General features: G+C 32.4%; 1 protein-coding gene across 3 annotated transcripts in view; it reads right to left on the reverse strand.

Annotated features, from left to right (window-relative positions):
- LOC139490915 (protein lin-28 homolog) overlaps window positions 1–18,832 on the reverse strand; it is a 52,484-nt gene extending 33,652 nt beyond the window's left edge. Inside the window, exon 1 of one of the 3 annotated variants that reach the window (XM_071278054.1) lies at window positions 18,679–18,832. In XM_071278054.1, coding sequence (XP_071134155.1) covers window positions 18,679–18,700 — 22 coding nt within the window. In that variant the 5' untranslated portion in view covers window positions 18,701–18,832. Of the gene's footprint in view, window positions 1–207; window positions 392–5,305; window positions 5,411–18,678 lie in introns of those variants that run through there. The other 2 variants (XM_071278053.1, XM_071278052.1) reach the window with 2 other exon arrangements.
- Between the last annotated feature and the right edge of the window lie 571 nt (window positions 18,833–19,403).

The following is a 19,403-nucleotide window of genomic DNA, read 5'->3' on the forward strand; positions in this document are numbered from 1 at the left end:
AACTATATAGAAAGCAAAATACTTTACAGAAGGTAGCTAATTTAATACCTGCCCAAAATATACAGTTGCACCAGAAATTATTCCTCAGTAATTTAATTTATAATTGGAAAACATTCCTCGCTTTACGGGTACCTGTGCTTGTGCAGGTCCACCTAATATAAACGTGACGCACCTTTGTTCATGTTGAGAGAAAAATAACACACTTACCGCTTGGAACGCTCATGAAAATATTCTGTCCGTTACTATTAAAATTATTATTCTGTAAGCTTAAATTCCATGAAAACTGTTTTGTTAAAAAAGTAAGATCCGGTTGAATTTCTTGACTCTGAATATTTCTCAACATGTCTAGTCCACTATTGCGGTAAGATGGTTTCGACGGTCACCGTGCCATTTCCTCTACGCTATTTAATTCATGAATTGACAATTTCAAATAGGATACGTCGTAATAAAGTGATGTCCAATCGGTCAAGCAGCTAGAATTACAAGCCCTGGGGAGTGAACTGACCTTGGTTGTGGTCAGTGAATAGTTAAAAATAATACAGAAATGTTGCATTCGAATTCTTAAGAATTTTTTAAGTTCTTAGTACTTCATCACCCAGGTAATTTGACAGACCATTGAAAACTATAAATTATTTTCTTTTTCATTCACATTTTTCACACGGTCACACTATTGAAATCGTTCTAGTGATTTTTGATATGATTTTGAAGACGCCGGTTTTACAGTGCAGTTCGTTTGCTCTTTTTTTATTGTTTGACTATAGTTGAAATACAAATAATTAATAAATTCATCTATAACAATTGACCTGCCATGTGAACAAAATGATAATCTAGTGGTGGCTTGATAAAAAGATAAAGTGTATCGTGACATCGGAATAATAGAGCATAAAATTCACAACGCAATTCCTGGAAAATTTAAAAAAAATAATTTTAAGATATTGTCTTCAACATCAATAATCTTCTGTTGCCTCTAATTTATAGAAACATATTTTGCAATAAGAAATGGAGATTCATTGTACATTCATTTGAAATAAAAGAAAAAAAGAAAATTCTGCGAGTGCCTTGAAATGACTTTTGATATAAGTAAGTTTACTAGGTGGAATGATACATTTTCTAGTAAATAAAACATCTTCAATGTGCATTAGGTTGGTTTTTTTTGCATGGTTGTTTTTAAGGGATATTTGATTCTAACATTTTGGTCTTGTACAAAATCTTGTTTTCTCGGACTATTTGTGACGTCTTTGCTACACTAAATCCAATGGATATATAATGATTAATATCAAGTCTTAAATACATAATTTGTGTTGGTTGTTTTTGCCTTTGACTTAGATTTCAGTAACTGCGAGTACTCTCATATCGGTTTTTAGGTCCTTTTGCATGATTTGTTCGTGCTGATGAGTCAATGCAAAATAAGGACATGTGGTATGATTGTCAGTGAGACAACTATTCACTAGAACTCAAATGACTGATGAGTGAAACCTTTTAAAATGATTTGTATAGTTCGTGTATAATGTTGTGCTGTTATAACACTGTCCCTAGTTACAGAAGACATGTATAATCTCGTAACATGCTATAAGATAAGATAAGATAAGAATTTTATTAATCTAACCAAGAACCCATAAAGGGCATCATTTTACAACACAATATGATTGGAAAAAGCAAAACAGAAAACGAATACCATACTATAACATTATGAACAGGATCAGAGCCTAACACAACATGTGTTTTATATTACTATTATATTAAATCTTATAACAATAAAATATTATATTATTTCATATATTTTGTTTACATCTGCATGGATCTTATTTCTAAACCTTTAATAATGTAATTTCCTAGGCACATGAGAGTTGGTAAATGCTCATTTGTGAACAGCCAGAAATATTTCTTATCATTAGGTAGTTCTTTAAAATTAGTACAAAAAGTGATAACTTTATCAAATAATAATTTCCTCTGTTCATCATATAATGGACAATTTACTGTAAAATGGCCATGGTCTCATCTTCAATAGAATTTGATCCATGTGATAAGCAGTGATGACATAGACGTTGAGTTCTCTGTCCTAAGTCAGGAGCCTGTGATTTGTTGCTGTCTATTATGTATTTATTATTCGCTTATTTTTTTGCACATAAGTCAGACAGTTAGTTTTCTCGTTTCTCCTGTTTGTGGAGATTTGTCTCATTACCAATTATACCAACATCCTCTTTTAAAAAAAAAAAATTTCATTTTTTATGCGGTGTTCTAAATATGTTGGTAAGCAACAAATTACGAATGCATTGCCTTGTGTTACAACTTATAGTTGAAAACAGCAGTCATTTAAGAATGATAAAACATAAAAGTTGAAAATATTTTATTGATATTCTGGACGAAAACAAAAGAGGTTTATGATATCCATAAAAGTGTTGAAAAGATTTGGAATTCAACATCCATAAGGAAATTAATTCAGACTTCTAACTTAGAAAGACATGTGTTGTCTTTATCGTATATTTCTTAAGTTCGGAAAAAAGAATCTGTATTATTCCTCTTAGATGAAGATACACAGAATAGTCAGGGTGCTTAATCTTTGATGACTAAACATAATTGACCTCATTGGCTTTATCTATACTAGTCAACAAAAGAAACGATACACGACTTTGAAATAAAATTTATCAAAAAGTATTAAATATAAAAAAAAAAATGAGATACACTATTTTAAAAAGCTTTCATTTGCAATGTATTCACATGTGATAATAAAACTCAAAACTTGTCGGAAAGCATCTAAATTCAGTGTAAACGATCGTAGGATGCAAATTAGTTTTGCGGAAAGTTGAATAAAAAATCGACACATAATTTTCTAAGTTCTAAATAAAATTTCTAATCTGTTTAAAAATATTCAATATGCTAATCAAGTAATGTTCATATTGTAAGTAATGGGTTGAAATATTGTTTTTTTTTCAAATTTTTGGGAAAAAAGTGTTTTTTGAAATCTCAATCAATGCTTAAGATATGAAAACAACACACTGTAAATTTGGAACCTTTCGGATAAGTTTGAAGATTGTTACCGCTTTTTGAATATCACTTTACACATACTGTCTATGGTAAATCAGTTGATAATGTATACATTTTAACGATTTTTCGTGGGGACAAACTTTGCTTAACAAATAAACGAAGAAACTGTATCATTTTTAAAAACAATTTGATGGCAAACACTGTCTTTACCTTTAAATAAGAGGTTGGCATCATTATTTGAAACTTTTTTTTTTTAAATTGTCGTTTTATGTAAATTTTGTAAAAAAACAAAAAATCGCGAAAAAAACGTCACGAAAGGAAAAAATATATTTTTTTTAACGGATTTATATTTCCATAATGATTAAGTATTACTTCTTTCAATATTGGTCCATTGAATGGAAAACTTTATCTTTAATTTGAAAAAAGTCTTGTATCGTTTCTTTTGTTGACCAGTATATATTAAGGAAAAGTTTCATAGTCAATGCCGCATGACTTAGAGGGCGAGGCCATATAAATTTAACGGAAATAAGGTGTGGCAATGGTTGTACAACTGCATACAAAATATAAGTGACTTATCATAAGCAGTTCTGGCCTTGCGGTCATAACACTTTCGAGCACGATTTTTGTACTCAGACTCAAGAATCAACCAATCAAAATGCTGGATTTTATGTTTCGAGCATGATTTTTGTGCTCCGAGCACTGAGCAAAGTTTTATGACTTCAACCCCAGGACTAACCTAAAGCATTAACAAAACTATATGCAACATTTCAAAGTCAAATGGGTACAGCAAAATAGTTTCCATGGAAATATGTGGGATATTTCAAAGCTAAAATACTGTATACCAAATAATATTGGTTTACCATTAGTTATTCCTAATCACGAAGGCTATGCCGAAACCAAACGCATATGTCTGTCTAGCTTTCTAAACATCGAAATATAGGTGAGACGAAAAGCATTAACGCCAATTTTTCGGTAATTGAAACGTTATGGTTCATATTCGTGAAGAGGCATATGAATGAAACCACACTGAATCACAAATATTGAAAACTGGTATCGTTATTATAAACTCCTTACTCAAAGTTTGTTTTATATTTAAATGATTACATATATATTTCTTTATATTTATATTAAAATAACCAAGTCTAAATTGAAAACTACGTTCAAACCTATGATTGCGTTGGATAAAAACCGCAATTTTTATACGTGTGCATGTAAAACAAATTTCGTTGTAGAAGGGTCTAAATACAGCACAAAAAACATTTTCCAAAAGACCAAAAAGTGAAAAAGTATATTTAAACAAAACGCATTTGACTAACAGGTCGAACAACTGATGTTCTTTTGTTGACAATATACTGGAATAGGGAGGGCTATAAGTTTCACAATTATTTTTGTGTTACTAGCTGAAACTTGTTATTATGTTTAACCAAATGCCTCTAAGTTATCAAAACAAATGATTAAAAAAAAACTGACAATAAATATACATTTTACACCAGCATTACTTGATAATAGTAATTATAAAAAAGAAGATGTGGTATGATTGCAAATGAGACAACTATCCACAAGACACCAAATGACACAGACATTTAAAAGAACTATAGGTCACCGTACGGCCTTCAACAATGAGCAAAGCCCATACTGCAAAGTCAGCTATAAAAGACACCGAAATGACAAATGTCTATTTTTGTTTTATTAAGAATATTTTATTTTTTGGTTTTATCAGCTCTCCACGTTTGTATTATACATTCTATTTTCAAATATTGAAGCCTCGTTTAACACTCGGTGAAGAGTCGACGCCAATTGTCAAAATGTGCATCTGGTGCAGGTAATTTTGGTTTCTTTAATGCTATTGGACAAAGATTAAAAACAATTGTTATAACCAATTTAAAAATAAATTTGTTTCACGATAAAAAGTTTATCTACTCAGAAATTTTGAAAAAAAATAATGAACAGAAAATACAAACGCTTTTATTTTTTCTTTTCTTTTCTTATCCAAGATTTCGCGTAAATAATAATAACTGGAACAAACTTAGCAAACATGTAAAAACCGGAACAAACTTAGCACACGTATAAGACGTTTTCAAAATGAACATTAAGCTTCTTAAACCCCTTATACTGATATGATGCAATCCATACGTTACAATATGAAAAGTACTAAATTTAACCCTATTTTATTAATTTACGTTTTATCTCGTGAATAACAATATATTACTACTACATGCAAAATAAGTACATGTTTACATATAATTCTTTTCTTCTTCTTTTTTTTTTAGTATCTCGTCCTTTTTGTTTAATTTAACCTTATAACTGCGTATTTACTTACCAGCTTGATAAACATTGGCCACTGTTATTTGAAATCCATGCATGTTTAACATCATAATAATTATAACTCCACTTTTCGAAAACCCCTCTTTTCATAATGCAAAAATCGTGATTTTTCACGAAATAAACCTTAGTTATTTCTCCATCTTTTCTTAAGCATCTCGGCTACAGTGTAGACATATATTATGTTAAAAGTCTGAATTAGAAACGTCATAGTGGTCAGAGTACTTCATATCTTTTAGAAATAATTCAGAAGGAACTTGAAAGATCAATTAGTCTTTAAATGAAAAAAAAGGATAATTGGGATAATTGGTATTTCTAATGTAATGATTTTGTCCAGAAATATCTAAGAATACGCCCCTAATTTATTATGAAAGAAAGTCGTCAATAGTGGCCGGGGCAGGTCAACGTTCGGTCACTGTCTATAAACAGACATGGAGGTCAAAATGACATAAGCGAGTCTGTAGGGTTTATAGTGGACACATAATGTTTCTTTTACGTTGTCTAAACGTACTGATTTTATGACTTCTACACAGAAAAGAAAGTTAAAAGAGATAAAAAAAAATTGTACAATACAAAAAATATTGAGAACAGACAAAAAATCATGGGTCAGTAGCTATATATAGACAGATCACCTACTTTTAAAAGGTTAAAGAGTTTAAAACAAATAGAGCTTTCAGAGACCCTTAAACAGAGAAAGAACATGTATCACTAGTGTGGCAGGTTTGCGTTACATATCTCGATAGCATTTGCCTTTTGAAATCTTGTATAATTTTTCCTCGCTTCATAATTTTATACGACGTACAGTGGTCAATATTTGAATGTATATAGAGATGATGTAGAATTTTAATTTGAATATTTTGCACTTATTATACTTAGTATTTAATGTAAAAGTTAGATTGATAAGACATATGGGGCTGATGTATATATTTTAAAGATAGTTTGATATTAAAGACATAGGGAGGGCAACATAAAGTTTGCCGACCATTAGACAGGTGTCTGTACAATATACAAGCTCTATACACAGATGCAACCACTAAAAAGGTGATTTCTCAATTATGCCAATTCTATAACTCGTGCATCATTGGAATTTAGATTCTTGCAGTCTGTAGACCTCGTTTTATCAAGATTTTAGTGCATCATTAAATTATTTGTTTAGCTATTCCTTAGAAAATACGACTTCCATTTAATTTACCGCAAGTTAAAGATGAGTATTTTCCCTTTTTAACTCATGGTCAGTCAACCAAGATAGATATAAGAAGATGTGGTGTGAGTGCCAATGAGACACGGCTCATTCCAAGTCACAATTTGTAAAAGAAAAACCTTTATAGATCAAAGAACAGTCTTCAACACCTTCATTTACAGCATATTTTGATAAATTTGTTCTTTATGATGGTTTTTCAAAATGGGTAATCTTCTAAAATGGAGCTTTCAGAAACATGTAAGCGGGCGCAAAGCCCTCTCAGTTTTGTCATATTTCTATTCCCTAATAATCCTTTAGAGTATAAACACCTTAAGATACTGATTTCTTTGCTCAAGACTAATATTTCAGTATATTGAAACAAGTATTTCATTATTATAATGTATCTATACTTAGTCTTCTTAAATAATAAATAGCCGGCATGATGTAAATACGGCGAAAGAGAGAATTCAACTTTATTAATATTTTAAGATACATTTTTTGGCAACATCGGACAATAGTGTTGATTTAAAATTACATCATGCCACGGGCCTATTTGTTTCCCACATAATTGATATAACAAATAAATTCCAAGTTCCTGGTCGAATCCGATACCGATACCAATAGCACATGTTACTGGTTACCTAATCTGTACGTTGTGCCTCTGTCAGACACACCACCAAACAGTGTTTTTGAGATTTGCTATATACACGGGTTATAATCACACCTGAACTTCGTCATTATGCTGGGATTGACAAGACTTGATTTAATCATTTACCAAAAATATATATGATATCTACTAGTAGTTTCCGGTTGAACTAAATAAATAAAAAACGGACCCAAACTGAAAAAAAAAGCTGAAGCAGAGAAAACCGTACACCTTAAAATCAGCATAACTTTTATTTATCAAATGACAATACGAATTTAACATATTCGTTACCAATTCCGTGTCGCATTTTCAAAAAAAAGTGTGCGTCTATTTCCATAGTAAATGAGAGGCCCTTGGTATATATATGTATGCCTAAAACCTGTTGTCACTGTCAACGTTATAACTTAGTGAAATTTGCTTTGACCGACCACGTTAACTTCGTCCAAGGCATCTTTTGTTGCTACAAAAAGTTTTGAACCAAAAAATTAGTCCAAGTCATATTTTGTCACTATCAAAGTTTTCTATCAAAAACTGACCAGGAAAGCTTTGTCTAAGTCATTGGTTGCCAGTATCAAAGTTTTCCATAAAAAAAAAACTGACCAGGTAAGCTTGCTTTAAGTCATTGTTTGTCAGTATCAAAGTTTTCCGTAAACACATTGGTGAAGGTAAATCAAAGAGCAGATTGCTCTGAGGGATTCGATTGTCATTGTTTTCATTGATACATGTATTAGTATTATTTTCAAAAATAATCCAACTGCACGTGTAAAATGCTCGTAAAATGATATTTACGTAATCTGAAGTTTTTCAACTTTAAAAATAGCCAATCCTCGATACAAGTGTATGAACAATGTACTTTTGTGTTTTATTTTTGTACTATCAATTCCAAGTTTACTTTCCACAGCAGTCACTGAGAGTGAGAGAAGGTATTTCACTTCGTACCTTATCACCTATTTTCCTACGTGAATTCTAGGTGGAACCCCATTCCTAACTCTTTTAAATATTTAATTTTCTTTGGGTCAGTTGGCATGACTGACTCCTTTCCGTACACATTCCTCTGTTTAAATTGCGATCGGTTTTATTTTAATACGTCTATCGACAGAACGAGTTAATTTTTCTCGACGTATCGTCGTTTGACGAAAGTTACTTACGGAAGGGAGACAACTCGAAGCGATAATATGGAAGACTCCATTTTGGCTGAAGGGGTGTTCTAGTTACACATTTACGTTGTGGACTACATTTATTTTAATTTAAATGATGCATATGATTTAAAATTTTGCAACAACTATAACCCTCAATAGCAGACAAACAGAGAAAGGATCTCGTGAGTTTCAAATTAATCAATGGAGTGGGGAATCCAGAGCAACCATTCAATCTGATACCCCTTCAAGGCCTTCAAGTCTAGAAAACTATACGCATGCGCATAATTACCTTAACAAACCATAAACTTGTGATTTGTAGCAAGGACGTACATTAAATGTTAATTAAACGACGTCCATTTCTTTATGGAGGTACAATATCAAATATCAGTTTCATAACGGTGACATATAAGAAAACTCCACTTCAGTTCTTATATGACAGAAAGAGATTTATCGATCGGAATTCAGAGAACTCTCGCATGTTATCAAAACTGGGGAATTCCCTCTGACGTGTTTCTAAATTTATAAAAACACTAAATATAAATACTGCTTAATTCTGATTTTCCGTGTTGTTAAAAACACGCATACAAGTCAAGGGAAATATCGAAACATGAAGATTATGGGAAGAACATTAAAGGACAGTTGTTTAAATTCAATCCTTTTGCTTTTTATACCATTTAAAGCAAGACAATCTCAAGAATCTGAGATGTTCCTTGATGTTTAGAATAAAACGGTTGACGTGAGGGCATGGCCCTGAGTCAATGGTACAATTCTACAGATTGCTTAAAAGCAATCGTATCCCAAAAAGCACTGTGATGGGATCATTCCCGCCATTTATTTAACAATTCACCTGCAGTTAAACTTTGAAAATATAAGCAAACGACTTCGGCCAAGTCTATATGTAGAAATCTTCGATATTTTCAACAGAGCTGAAATCTTTTGGACCATGCAGAATCTGTACTTTATATGGAGTAAAATCGCAATAGAATGGTAGAAATATCCTGATTTCTATAATTAATCTCACGTATACTTGTATTCAAATGAATCCAGAGGTATTTTATGACATAACAAACGTATCTGTCATAACTTTTACTAGGCATTAGCATCACAACGTGTCCCTATAAATCTACTGAAGCAGAAACTGATTGTACTTCCGGCGCACGAAAGTTTAACTCTATTGATTTCAAAGGTTTGCTTTTGCTTCAGTTTTATGTGTTATTTTTTTAAGATTTTGAATTGTTAAACGTCTTTGTGGTGCCAAGATCGAACGGTTTTGTCTTTATCTTCAGAATTTATATATAAACGAAATATAAGTTCAATATTGTCAAGGACAGTTGAAACTAAGGAGTTTCATTTATCAAAGGATTTACTTTGATTTATTTATTTAAAATTAAGGTCAACAAAATTTAAAAAAAAACAACACATAATATATGTAACTTCTTGAGATTTATGATCAATAAACAACAATATGTTTGTAACAAAATTAGACTCACTATCTGTAAACGACGTTGAGAGCGTAGGAGAAAAAAAATCTAATATCAGTGTTAAGGTCAAAATCACACAACAGCGAAACACATGCGTGGGCATCCATTTCCAATTTCATGATCTGTAATTTATCTATTTACATATATGAATATAATGTGATGATAACGATTGAACAAACTGTCTAATTATTCATGTAACGTGTAACCGGACAGGGACGTTTTATTATATTTTATCCTCGGGTTCGTACTAGTTTCCTGGGATCTGAAGAGCAACGCAAAATTTATAAAGTCATACAGTGTACGCTTTGCTACCAAATATAAAACAAAAACTACACAACCCGAGTTTAAACACGTATCGACTTAACCCGAACGTGCTAAATTAAAAACTGTTTAAAACCCTTTCTAACAGTCTGAAACCTAAATTTATGAAACTGGTCTGAAACCTCAATGTATGGAACTGGTCTGAAACCTAAATGTATAAAACTGGTCTGAAACCTAAATGTATGAAACTGGTCTGAAAACTAAATGTATGGAACTGGTCTGAAACCTAAATGTATGATACCTATTGAAACGAATGTGGAAACTATTCAAACCAGTGTAAACTTTCGTATGAAACTTTATGAAATAAATATGTCTATAACTGTCGGAACAACAGCGAGGGTAGCACTAAGGCATGGTATGTCAGCAAAAACTCACTGCAATAGTGAGAGATGTGAGACGCAAAACCCTAGCACCAGCCATGTTTGGACAATCTGTACCGAACCAGCAGTCTCAGCCTTTCTATGTTCTGGCCGCAGGTTCCAAGCACTACACTTCACTTAAACCAAACCGTCTGCCTGCTATAATCTACTCCTTTCCAATCTTTCCGATGTTCACTGTCTGCTGTCTTCGGTACAAATGACAACTTGAACAACAACAAATGGAAGTTTTAAACGACCTTGACTAACTATACAGCCCTTGCACGGCCGTCTCGGTGCGCGAAGGCGTTCGGTGAGCGATTAAATAATTTTGTGCCATCGGTCAGGAACAGGTGGTGGACTCCCTTTTTGAGGTCGCCATCTTGGTTTTGGTGAGTTCTTTCTGGTTTGTTGACAATTTTGATGTTATTTCATCACAACGGCTGCCTCTAGGGCCAGTTTGGTCAGCTTGGCAGCCCGCTAACCTCGATGATGGAAGCGTTATCAGGACCAAAGCCGCGAGGCAGTGAAATGAAGATCCATCATCTAACACCTAGGATACAGCCCTCAGACGTTAATCGGCATAACACTCCCCCATCTACAATAGGTTTTGTAGTGCATGTTAACGCGGGAATACGCAACTACACCGTTTACTGTACAGCGTTGGATTGGTTTCTGTCATCTAAAGTAGTTAGTCAATGTAAGTCGCCGATCATCTAAAAGTAAACCCTCATCGAAGATAGCGGGTAAAGGAGAGCTGGCCCAGCACGTCCGTTCAGCTGCAATGACTGAGACGTGACTTGAACAACAAATGGAAGTGTTTAACGACCTTGACTGGCTATACAGCCCTCGCACGGTCGGCTCGGTGCCCGAAGGCGATTGATGAGCGTTTGAATAATTTCTGCCGTGGGTCAGGAACAGGTAGTAAGGACGCCGAATGGAGGCCGCCATCTTGATTTTGGTGAGTTGATTTTGGTTTGTTTACTATTTTGGATTTTACTTCTTCACAACGGCTGCTTTCAGGGCCAGTTTGGTCAGCTTGGCAGCCCGCTAACCTCGATGAGTGAGTACTGGTAGATGAATGGTGGACGTAGTTCTAAAGATGACAGGAAGCGTTATCAGGACCAAAGCCGTGAGGCAGTGAAATGAAGGTCGTATCACCCAACAGCCTAGGATACAGCCCTCGGACGTTAATCGGCATAACACTCCCCATGATACAATGGTTTTGGAGTGCATGTTAACGCGGGTACGCCAACTACTACGTCTATCTGTACGGCATGGATTGGTTTCTGTCATCTTAAGTAGTATGTCGTTGTTCATCTAACTGTAAACCCTCATCGAAGATAGCGGGTAAAGGAGAGCTGGCCCAGCACGTCCGTTCAGCTGTAATGACTGAGACGTGACTGTTGTAATGAATAATCCAACTTGAACTGAATAGCTACCCACTATTTATACTTCGAACGCGGACCTCGAAGAGAGCACCCTAGCAACAACTGTACAGGTAAAACGTCCAAGGATAAAGGGGTGATTTTTTATGCCGTTTTCAATGATAAAAAGTAATAATGGGAAAATTCTCAAAATATCTGAAAATATATAACCGTACAATATTATATAACATTCTTTAACTCTAAATTCGTAACATTCAGTTCATAAGTCACAATTAGGTCGAAAGTAGGTCAATAATGACCAAACTACATTATTTGAGGTTTTCAATCAGTAGCTTGTCATCATATAATCTGGTAATAATAAATTTGTCGTCATATTAGATGGAGACTTACTGAAAAGGGTTAGGTGTGGAGAAAAGGCCAAGATCATGACTTAGGGTGCAATCAACAGTTTTTTACGTGACGTCATTCTGTAACAGGGCATGTAATAGTGGACCCATCATGCAGAAGTCAGATATTCATAGTTATATAGATATCTATACATCAATGGAAAGATAATTCTATGAACTTTCTGAATAAATAAAAAAAAATCCAACATCTCTTGTTTAAACATGCAAATTGGTACAAGTTATCAGCTGGAAATTAGGCATTTTCCCCCTAAAAAACCTTAAAAACAGACCACCTTTGGACACACGGATCAGTAACCTGTGCATATATTTGAGATTTCTTATAATATGCATTTCGAAGAGCTTATCCGGCTGATTTAAGAAAATGTAGTTTCAGCCTACGTTCGCCTGCTCCGAAAGGAGCTATCTTACCTGACAAATCAAAGTGCTTTTTGCAACAGGTGAAAATCAGCTGTTTATGGAGTTGCCTCCCATATAGTAGGAAGTCACAAAAACATTTTTTTTTTTTTAAATCTTGACAAAAGTGGCATTTTAATTGAACTTCAATATATGTTTTTCACATTGAACATAAAAAACAATCAACTTTTTCATTTAGTGGTATATAAATAGCAGGGAATTCCATCAGTATGTAAATCTCACTGGGGAAATACCCCTAATTTTTAGTACGAAACTGTTTATAGCACCCTTAACTTCATCAGCATACTCAATACTTAGCACTCTAAAAGGACGGATATTTAGAACCTAATAGTTTCGGATATAAATACTTGTATTGCGATAAATACAAAATAGACAGAATTTATAAAAAAAATAAAAAAATAAAAAACCCGTTCAATAAAAAAATAATAATAAATTTTAAAGTATTTATATTTGGGGAAATAGACATGAAACAAGATGATATTTCTTATAAGAACATGTCTTAATCCTGAATATAGACTCAAATCTGAACGTATTGATCTGTAAGACACAAATTACTGTCTTGGCTAATATTAATAAAGAAGCATATGGTTAGACGTGCGCTTAACCTAGATAACAATACACTTATTTTAGATTTAATTAAAATTGATATATTACTCGCCGGATAAGTTGAAAGCAATCACATGGGGTCAAGAAATAGATCAATAAAAACATTTATGTATTTTTCTTGCTTATCATACTTATAGAATAGTGAAAAATGTAGCTTCTAGGTAAATCAATTTACGTTAATGCTGTTCTTCGATTTGTTTATTTATTTTCACTTCAGTTTTCATGGTATCTTCTAAATAAACAAGTCAATCGGTAAAAATACAAGTTAACAAGTTAGGATAAATACAAAAGTATGTTTTCCGTCAGGCACTACATTTTTAACAGTATATAAACATCAACGTGTCCATTCTCATAAGTATTCTAATTTGTTTATTGTATGGATAATCGGTCAAGATAAGATGATCAGATCAGCGCTTGTGGTCAAGGGATGTTCTTGTGATTTTTCACAATTTTTAGACAACGTAAAATAGTTCAGAATGAGTTCGCTCTTATAATGGAGCCTTTACAATCGAACTTGTGAAATATAAAAAGTTATCTGCAGAATCTTTGTACCTCATGCTATCTTAGAGAGCAGGGGCCTGATTTTCGAAAGTACCCGCTTAACGAAATGCCCGTGCAAATACTTTATCATAGTACTATACCAGGAAAAAAAAACCAGTATGTATATTTTTTTTATACAAAACCATGAGTTAGAAAAAAAAATCCCAAATTGTAAGTCGCAGGAGATTCAAATTCCAATTCACGTAGTTGAGAAAAATGAAATCTTAACTATTTAGCTAACTGAGAAAGACAACAAATATTTTTATTACAATTAACATGAAAGAGGGACGAAAGATACCAAAGGGACAGTCAAACTCATAAATCTAAAACAAACTGACAACGCCATGGCTAAAAATGAAAAAGACAAACAGAAAAACAATAGTACACATGACACAACATAGAAAACTAAAGAATAAACAACACGTACCCCACCAAAAACTAGGGGTGATATCAGGTGCTCCGGAAGGGTAAGCAGATCCTGCTCCACATGTGGCACCCGTCATGTTGCTTATGTGATTACAAATCCGTTAAATAGTCTATTCCGGTAGGTCACATTCGTGAAAGGGAAGGGGATTGTAGTTACGACGTAAGGAACATATCCGATATCATTTGTGAAACGGTTATTCCATAACGGTCAACCAACTCGTGACGGCGTCCGTAAAATTTACGAAGGGATGATTTCAACTTCACCATTTGGAACTCTTGGTTTAATAGCTTCCTTGTGAGCAGTAACCCTCTATCAAGAAAATCATGATAGGAAATGCAAGCACGGGAATATCGTATCAATTGGGAGATATATACCCCGTATGCAGGTGCTGCTGGAATGTTGCTACTTAGAAATGGAAAGTTCATAATTGGAAAGCTGAAATCATCTCTTTTGTCGTAAAGTTTTGTTTTCAACCGACCCTCATTGTCAACTTCTAGATGTAAGTCAAGATATGAAGCCGACTTAACTGTATCTGTAGTATCCTTTATCTCCAATTCGATGGGATAGATGCGTTCCACATAGTCACCAAATTTTGAATTGTTTAGTGAAAGAACGTCATCTATATAGCGGAAAGTAGAGTTAACGGATATTGCTAACTTCTTATCTTTCTTCCTAAGAAGTTCCTGCATGAAGTCAGCCTCATAATAATAAAGAAACAAGTCGGCAAGTAGAGGGGCACAGAAATTATACATGACAAGTAATTAAAATTCTAGTTCACAAGTCTTAGTCATAAGATACTCTCGAAAACCAGGCCCCAATTGAATTCTTGTAAAATGAGGAAAATGTAGAATAAGGTGCGTATATACGAATCGCTTTTCTGTGAATACCTTACATGTGGGCTAAAGCTAAAAAAACAAAAAGGGAGGGGAGGGAGGGAATGGATAAATACGCAAAAAATATGGCATTATTGACCTTAACAGAATAGCCGTTACACATGCGGTCAACTTTGACAAAGGAATTTGAAGAGTAGGTTTACTTTGAACATAGCCATACATTATGTAGCAGTGGACATGCGCATTCCTTTTTAAAAGAACACAACTAAAACTTATACAAATGATTTAGTTCATATATATAATAAAAATGTGTTATCTCAAACAATCTGCCATATACACATGTAAAACAAGAGAAAAACGTATACAAAATATACATTTGTATCTGGAAAACATATAACAACCTCTAAAATGGAAAAAGTAATTACTTTAGGTTACATTCCTTTCAACAATTTAAATTGAAAAGTAGGCCATCATATCGGTTCAGCTGTGATATTTTATATGACTCCCAGGAATGTGTTGATTTTTTCTTTTTTCTTTTTTTTTAAGAAATGGATAGAAATACATTTTTTTTTTGTACATTCGAATAAGTAATGGTATTCATTACCGATAGCATTCGAATAAATATGGCATGATTTGGTTTATATAAGGCCTGCACTGAGTAAGTCTGAGACAATAATTAGTCATTGCTTATTGGAATAACACGCTTACATACATGCGTTATGACCGTACTGGACACCGTTTTGTTTTACGATTACCGGGAAACAAACATGGCAAAATCAAACAGAAAGGCCCCAGAATTTGTGCTTCCCATTTTATTCTTTCGTATGTGCATGCTATTTTTTTTTGTGCATTACTTGATCCCGTCATTGTTATTCTTTTTATGAAATAGAAATTGCCATGTACTATAAATTCGAATTCCATAAAAAAATAATGCAGACTTCGTAAATGAGCTGTCTGTCGATTGAATAGAGAATTTTGACACCTTTATATATGACAAAAAAATGTGTACTTATAACAGACTTGAACTTGAACGTGTCTTCTACGAAGATTATAAAAGTTGCAGATGTTCTTCTTGGAAAACAAAAGCCATCGTAGTATAATGTTTTGTTCTGACTTATTTCCATACGTATCTATAACAATGGTGAAATCTATATATCATCTATATTTAGACATGAATTTTTAACACAACAAATATTTTCTTATTTTTGCGTCTGACTTTTTCATCAAAAAGTGAATAAAACGTTGACTGTTGTTCAATTTGGTAAAATTTTAAACATGAACATTATGAAGAAACGTAATATGATATTGCGTTCTTACATGTTATGAGATACCATTCTTTGATGATTCCGAATCTCAAGTCGCATTTTTTCAAATATATACATCGCAAGTTATATGGTGGTTGCATGAAAGCTTCGCAACTACAAGATTTTACCGAGCTTTCGAGAAAAATAATTTACGAGGGATAAATGTTTTACTAAGATACTTGTAACGTGTCGTGTGGTGAAAATAAATTTAACAAAAAATAACATTTAGAGTATAGCCCATGTTTTAAAGTGAATTTATTATCAAAACAGAGAAAAACGTCATATGCAAAAACATTGGTGACTTTTAATTCGGCTTATTAATCATTTCATTAACCTTGGGGAAGATCAAATTGTGAAGTTATTTTTTCAATTCCATTTATAGCAAATAATCAAATCGTAATGCATGATGCTAAAATTAAGTTTGTTATTTTACATTATTTTCTAGATACTATTTCGAAAATATCGAAAGATGGTAATAAGTTTTCCTTAAAAAGAAAAAGAAAACAACATCTAATAATATGATTTGTTGTAATTTATTTTACGACACGTGGAACTTTGTCAGTTTTCCATTCTCCGAAAGGAGTAGGTTCAGTAAGACCCCCTTTTGGCCCCAAAATATAACAGTTTTACAAAATTGTGAAAATGTAATCTTTTATCTATTTACTTGAAAGTAGAATGCTTCTGCTACACGAATATGGGCTGTTTTTGACAAAACAATGCACATATATCGGGTACTATCATCATTAAGTCATGCTAAATTATTGAAATCTTCACAATTTGAGCATTTTAGTTAAATTTTAGATGGTTTCCGTCTAAAATGAAAGTTGCCACATTCGTGTTCATTCATAATATTGAAATGTAAGTTGTACTTGATGATAATACATAACATATATAAAGGTTGAGGATGAACACGGATGCGGCCACTTTCATTTTTGACAAAAGCCATCTGAAACGTGACGTTTTTTGGCATATTGATAGATTTTTTCATATTTTAGCTTGAATCGGAGCGTTTTTAATGACTAAATCAGTTAAAATCTTTCACATAAACTAATTGATTCAATTGAAATAGACACTTAAGTGTTTAAAAAGTGTCCAAAATCTTTCGTTAAATGAACCTGAAATTTGAGGCCAAAATCGGCCCTTACCGGACCTACTCCTTTACATTGGAACATAATTTAGTCGAAGAAAAAATAAATGCGTCGTCATTTCAAATAGAAGAACATACAAATTCGTTTTTTATTCAATTATTTAATTTCACAAGTAATTTTATATTACGAGTCATTTTATTTAATAACCAAAAAAATAATAGAAAAAAATATATAGAAGTTATTTTAATATTTTTTTTAAATTGTCACTGTTATAAAAAGAATCACGTCAAACTAATCAAAATAAATGAATAGTTTAAGATAATAAATAATTGTATTAGTAAATCGGATACATATAGCTTATATAAATAACTTTCAGTCCAAGTACCTCATTTGTAATTTGACCTAGAAAATGGACAGTATATGTTACTAGCGTTTATTGCTTTTCTCTCCGGCTGATAAACACTGACCACAACACATGTACATGTACTTAACAAAGGTCAAATTTACAACCATAGTAGGTAAATCAGAAAAATAAATATTTTGGATTTAAATACCGTTACAGTCTAAACATAAAAAATAGAAATGATTTTTTAATCGATTATTTCTACAACTTTGTGTACAAATTAGGAAAATAAAAGAACAGCTTCTTTATGATATGTTTATTATTATTTTAAATTTGTTTTTTAAATGACATTTTTAAATGACAGAGATGTATACATGTATAAAAAGATAATTTAGCTATTAATTCTTGAAAGTATATAATATATAAATTAAATATTGAATATTTTATTTGGCTAAGGCATAAATAGGCAACAAATGTTAAGTAACTTATACAGAAGACATCAAATAAAACAATCATGCAAAACTTACTCATTGACGGCTGTCGTTAATCACGTGTGCATATAAATGCTAATATAAAAAAATTAAAAATTCATAATGGAGGTCATTAAATAGCACACGTGGTTCAATATATCTGCAGATGGTCAATGCTCTGGCCAGTTTTCTTATCAATAAATCGATATATGTTGTTCGAAAAGATTTGCATTTTTACGTTTTTAAGATGTTTTGAAAGAGCGTTTAGAAATTACTGTCGATTTTAAAACACATGTTTTAACACCTTTTATTAATGCATAAATTTTAAAGGCGTCAACAAACAATAACCATTATTAGATGGTTCGGTTGGCTATATAGAGTATTACATAATTCATCTAACATCTATGAAAATAAACATAAATATTTACCTGTGTAATAATTCGACGACATTTAACTGTAGTTCCAAACTCAAATCACATAATTCACAATAAAATCCGTTAAAATCTTTCTTTTCTTTTTTGAAATAATATGAAAAATATTCACAAATATCCACAGCGTAATGAAAGCAGGTCAGTTCGCATGTTGTGGTCAAAACTGTGATAAGTGTATTGCAGGTCAGAGTTATTGCATAACGTGACCCGGTTAAAGGTCACGATCTATATTAGACGAAGTAAATGGACATCGTAACTTATACAGCATAATACAGTGAATGTACATTGTAGCAGAATATAATTATTATGTTTAAATAATCTAAAAATATAATTCAAGTATACATTTGTATTAATAAATGTAAAAAAAAAAACATTTCTATTAAATTAACCTTCATTTTCCAAGATTTACCAACTTCCTAATGACAAGGATTTTTATAACAAATATATATAAATCTTGCTTATAATAATTTGAAAAAAAGTGTGTTATGTAATTTGAAAAAACTGTTATGTTTCCTGTATCTATTCTACAGACGAGAATTCCAGTTTACATACTAGTATTTGCAAACGTTTTCAAAGAATTTCTCCGTTTTTCTTTAACATAAATATAAACTATAAGCATTGCAAATTATAAAATTATTGCCATAATAAATCAAAATCGTTATTTTTATTTTGCAATAAAATTAATCACATCATTTTTTCAAGTTTAATGGCCGAAATGTAAC

Source organism: Mytilus edulis, chromosome 10 (assembly GCF_963676685.1).
Source record: "Mytilus edulis chromosome 10, xbMytEdul2.2, whole genome shotgun sequence".
Taxonomy (NCBI): domain Eukaryota; kingdom Metazoa; phylum Mollusca; class Bivalvia; order Mytilida; family Mytilidae; genus Mytilus; species Mytilus edulis.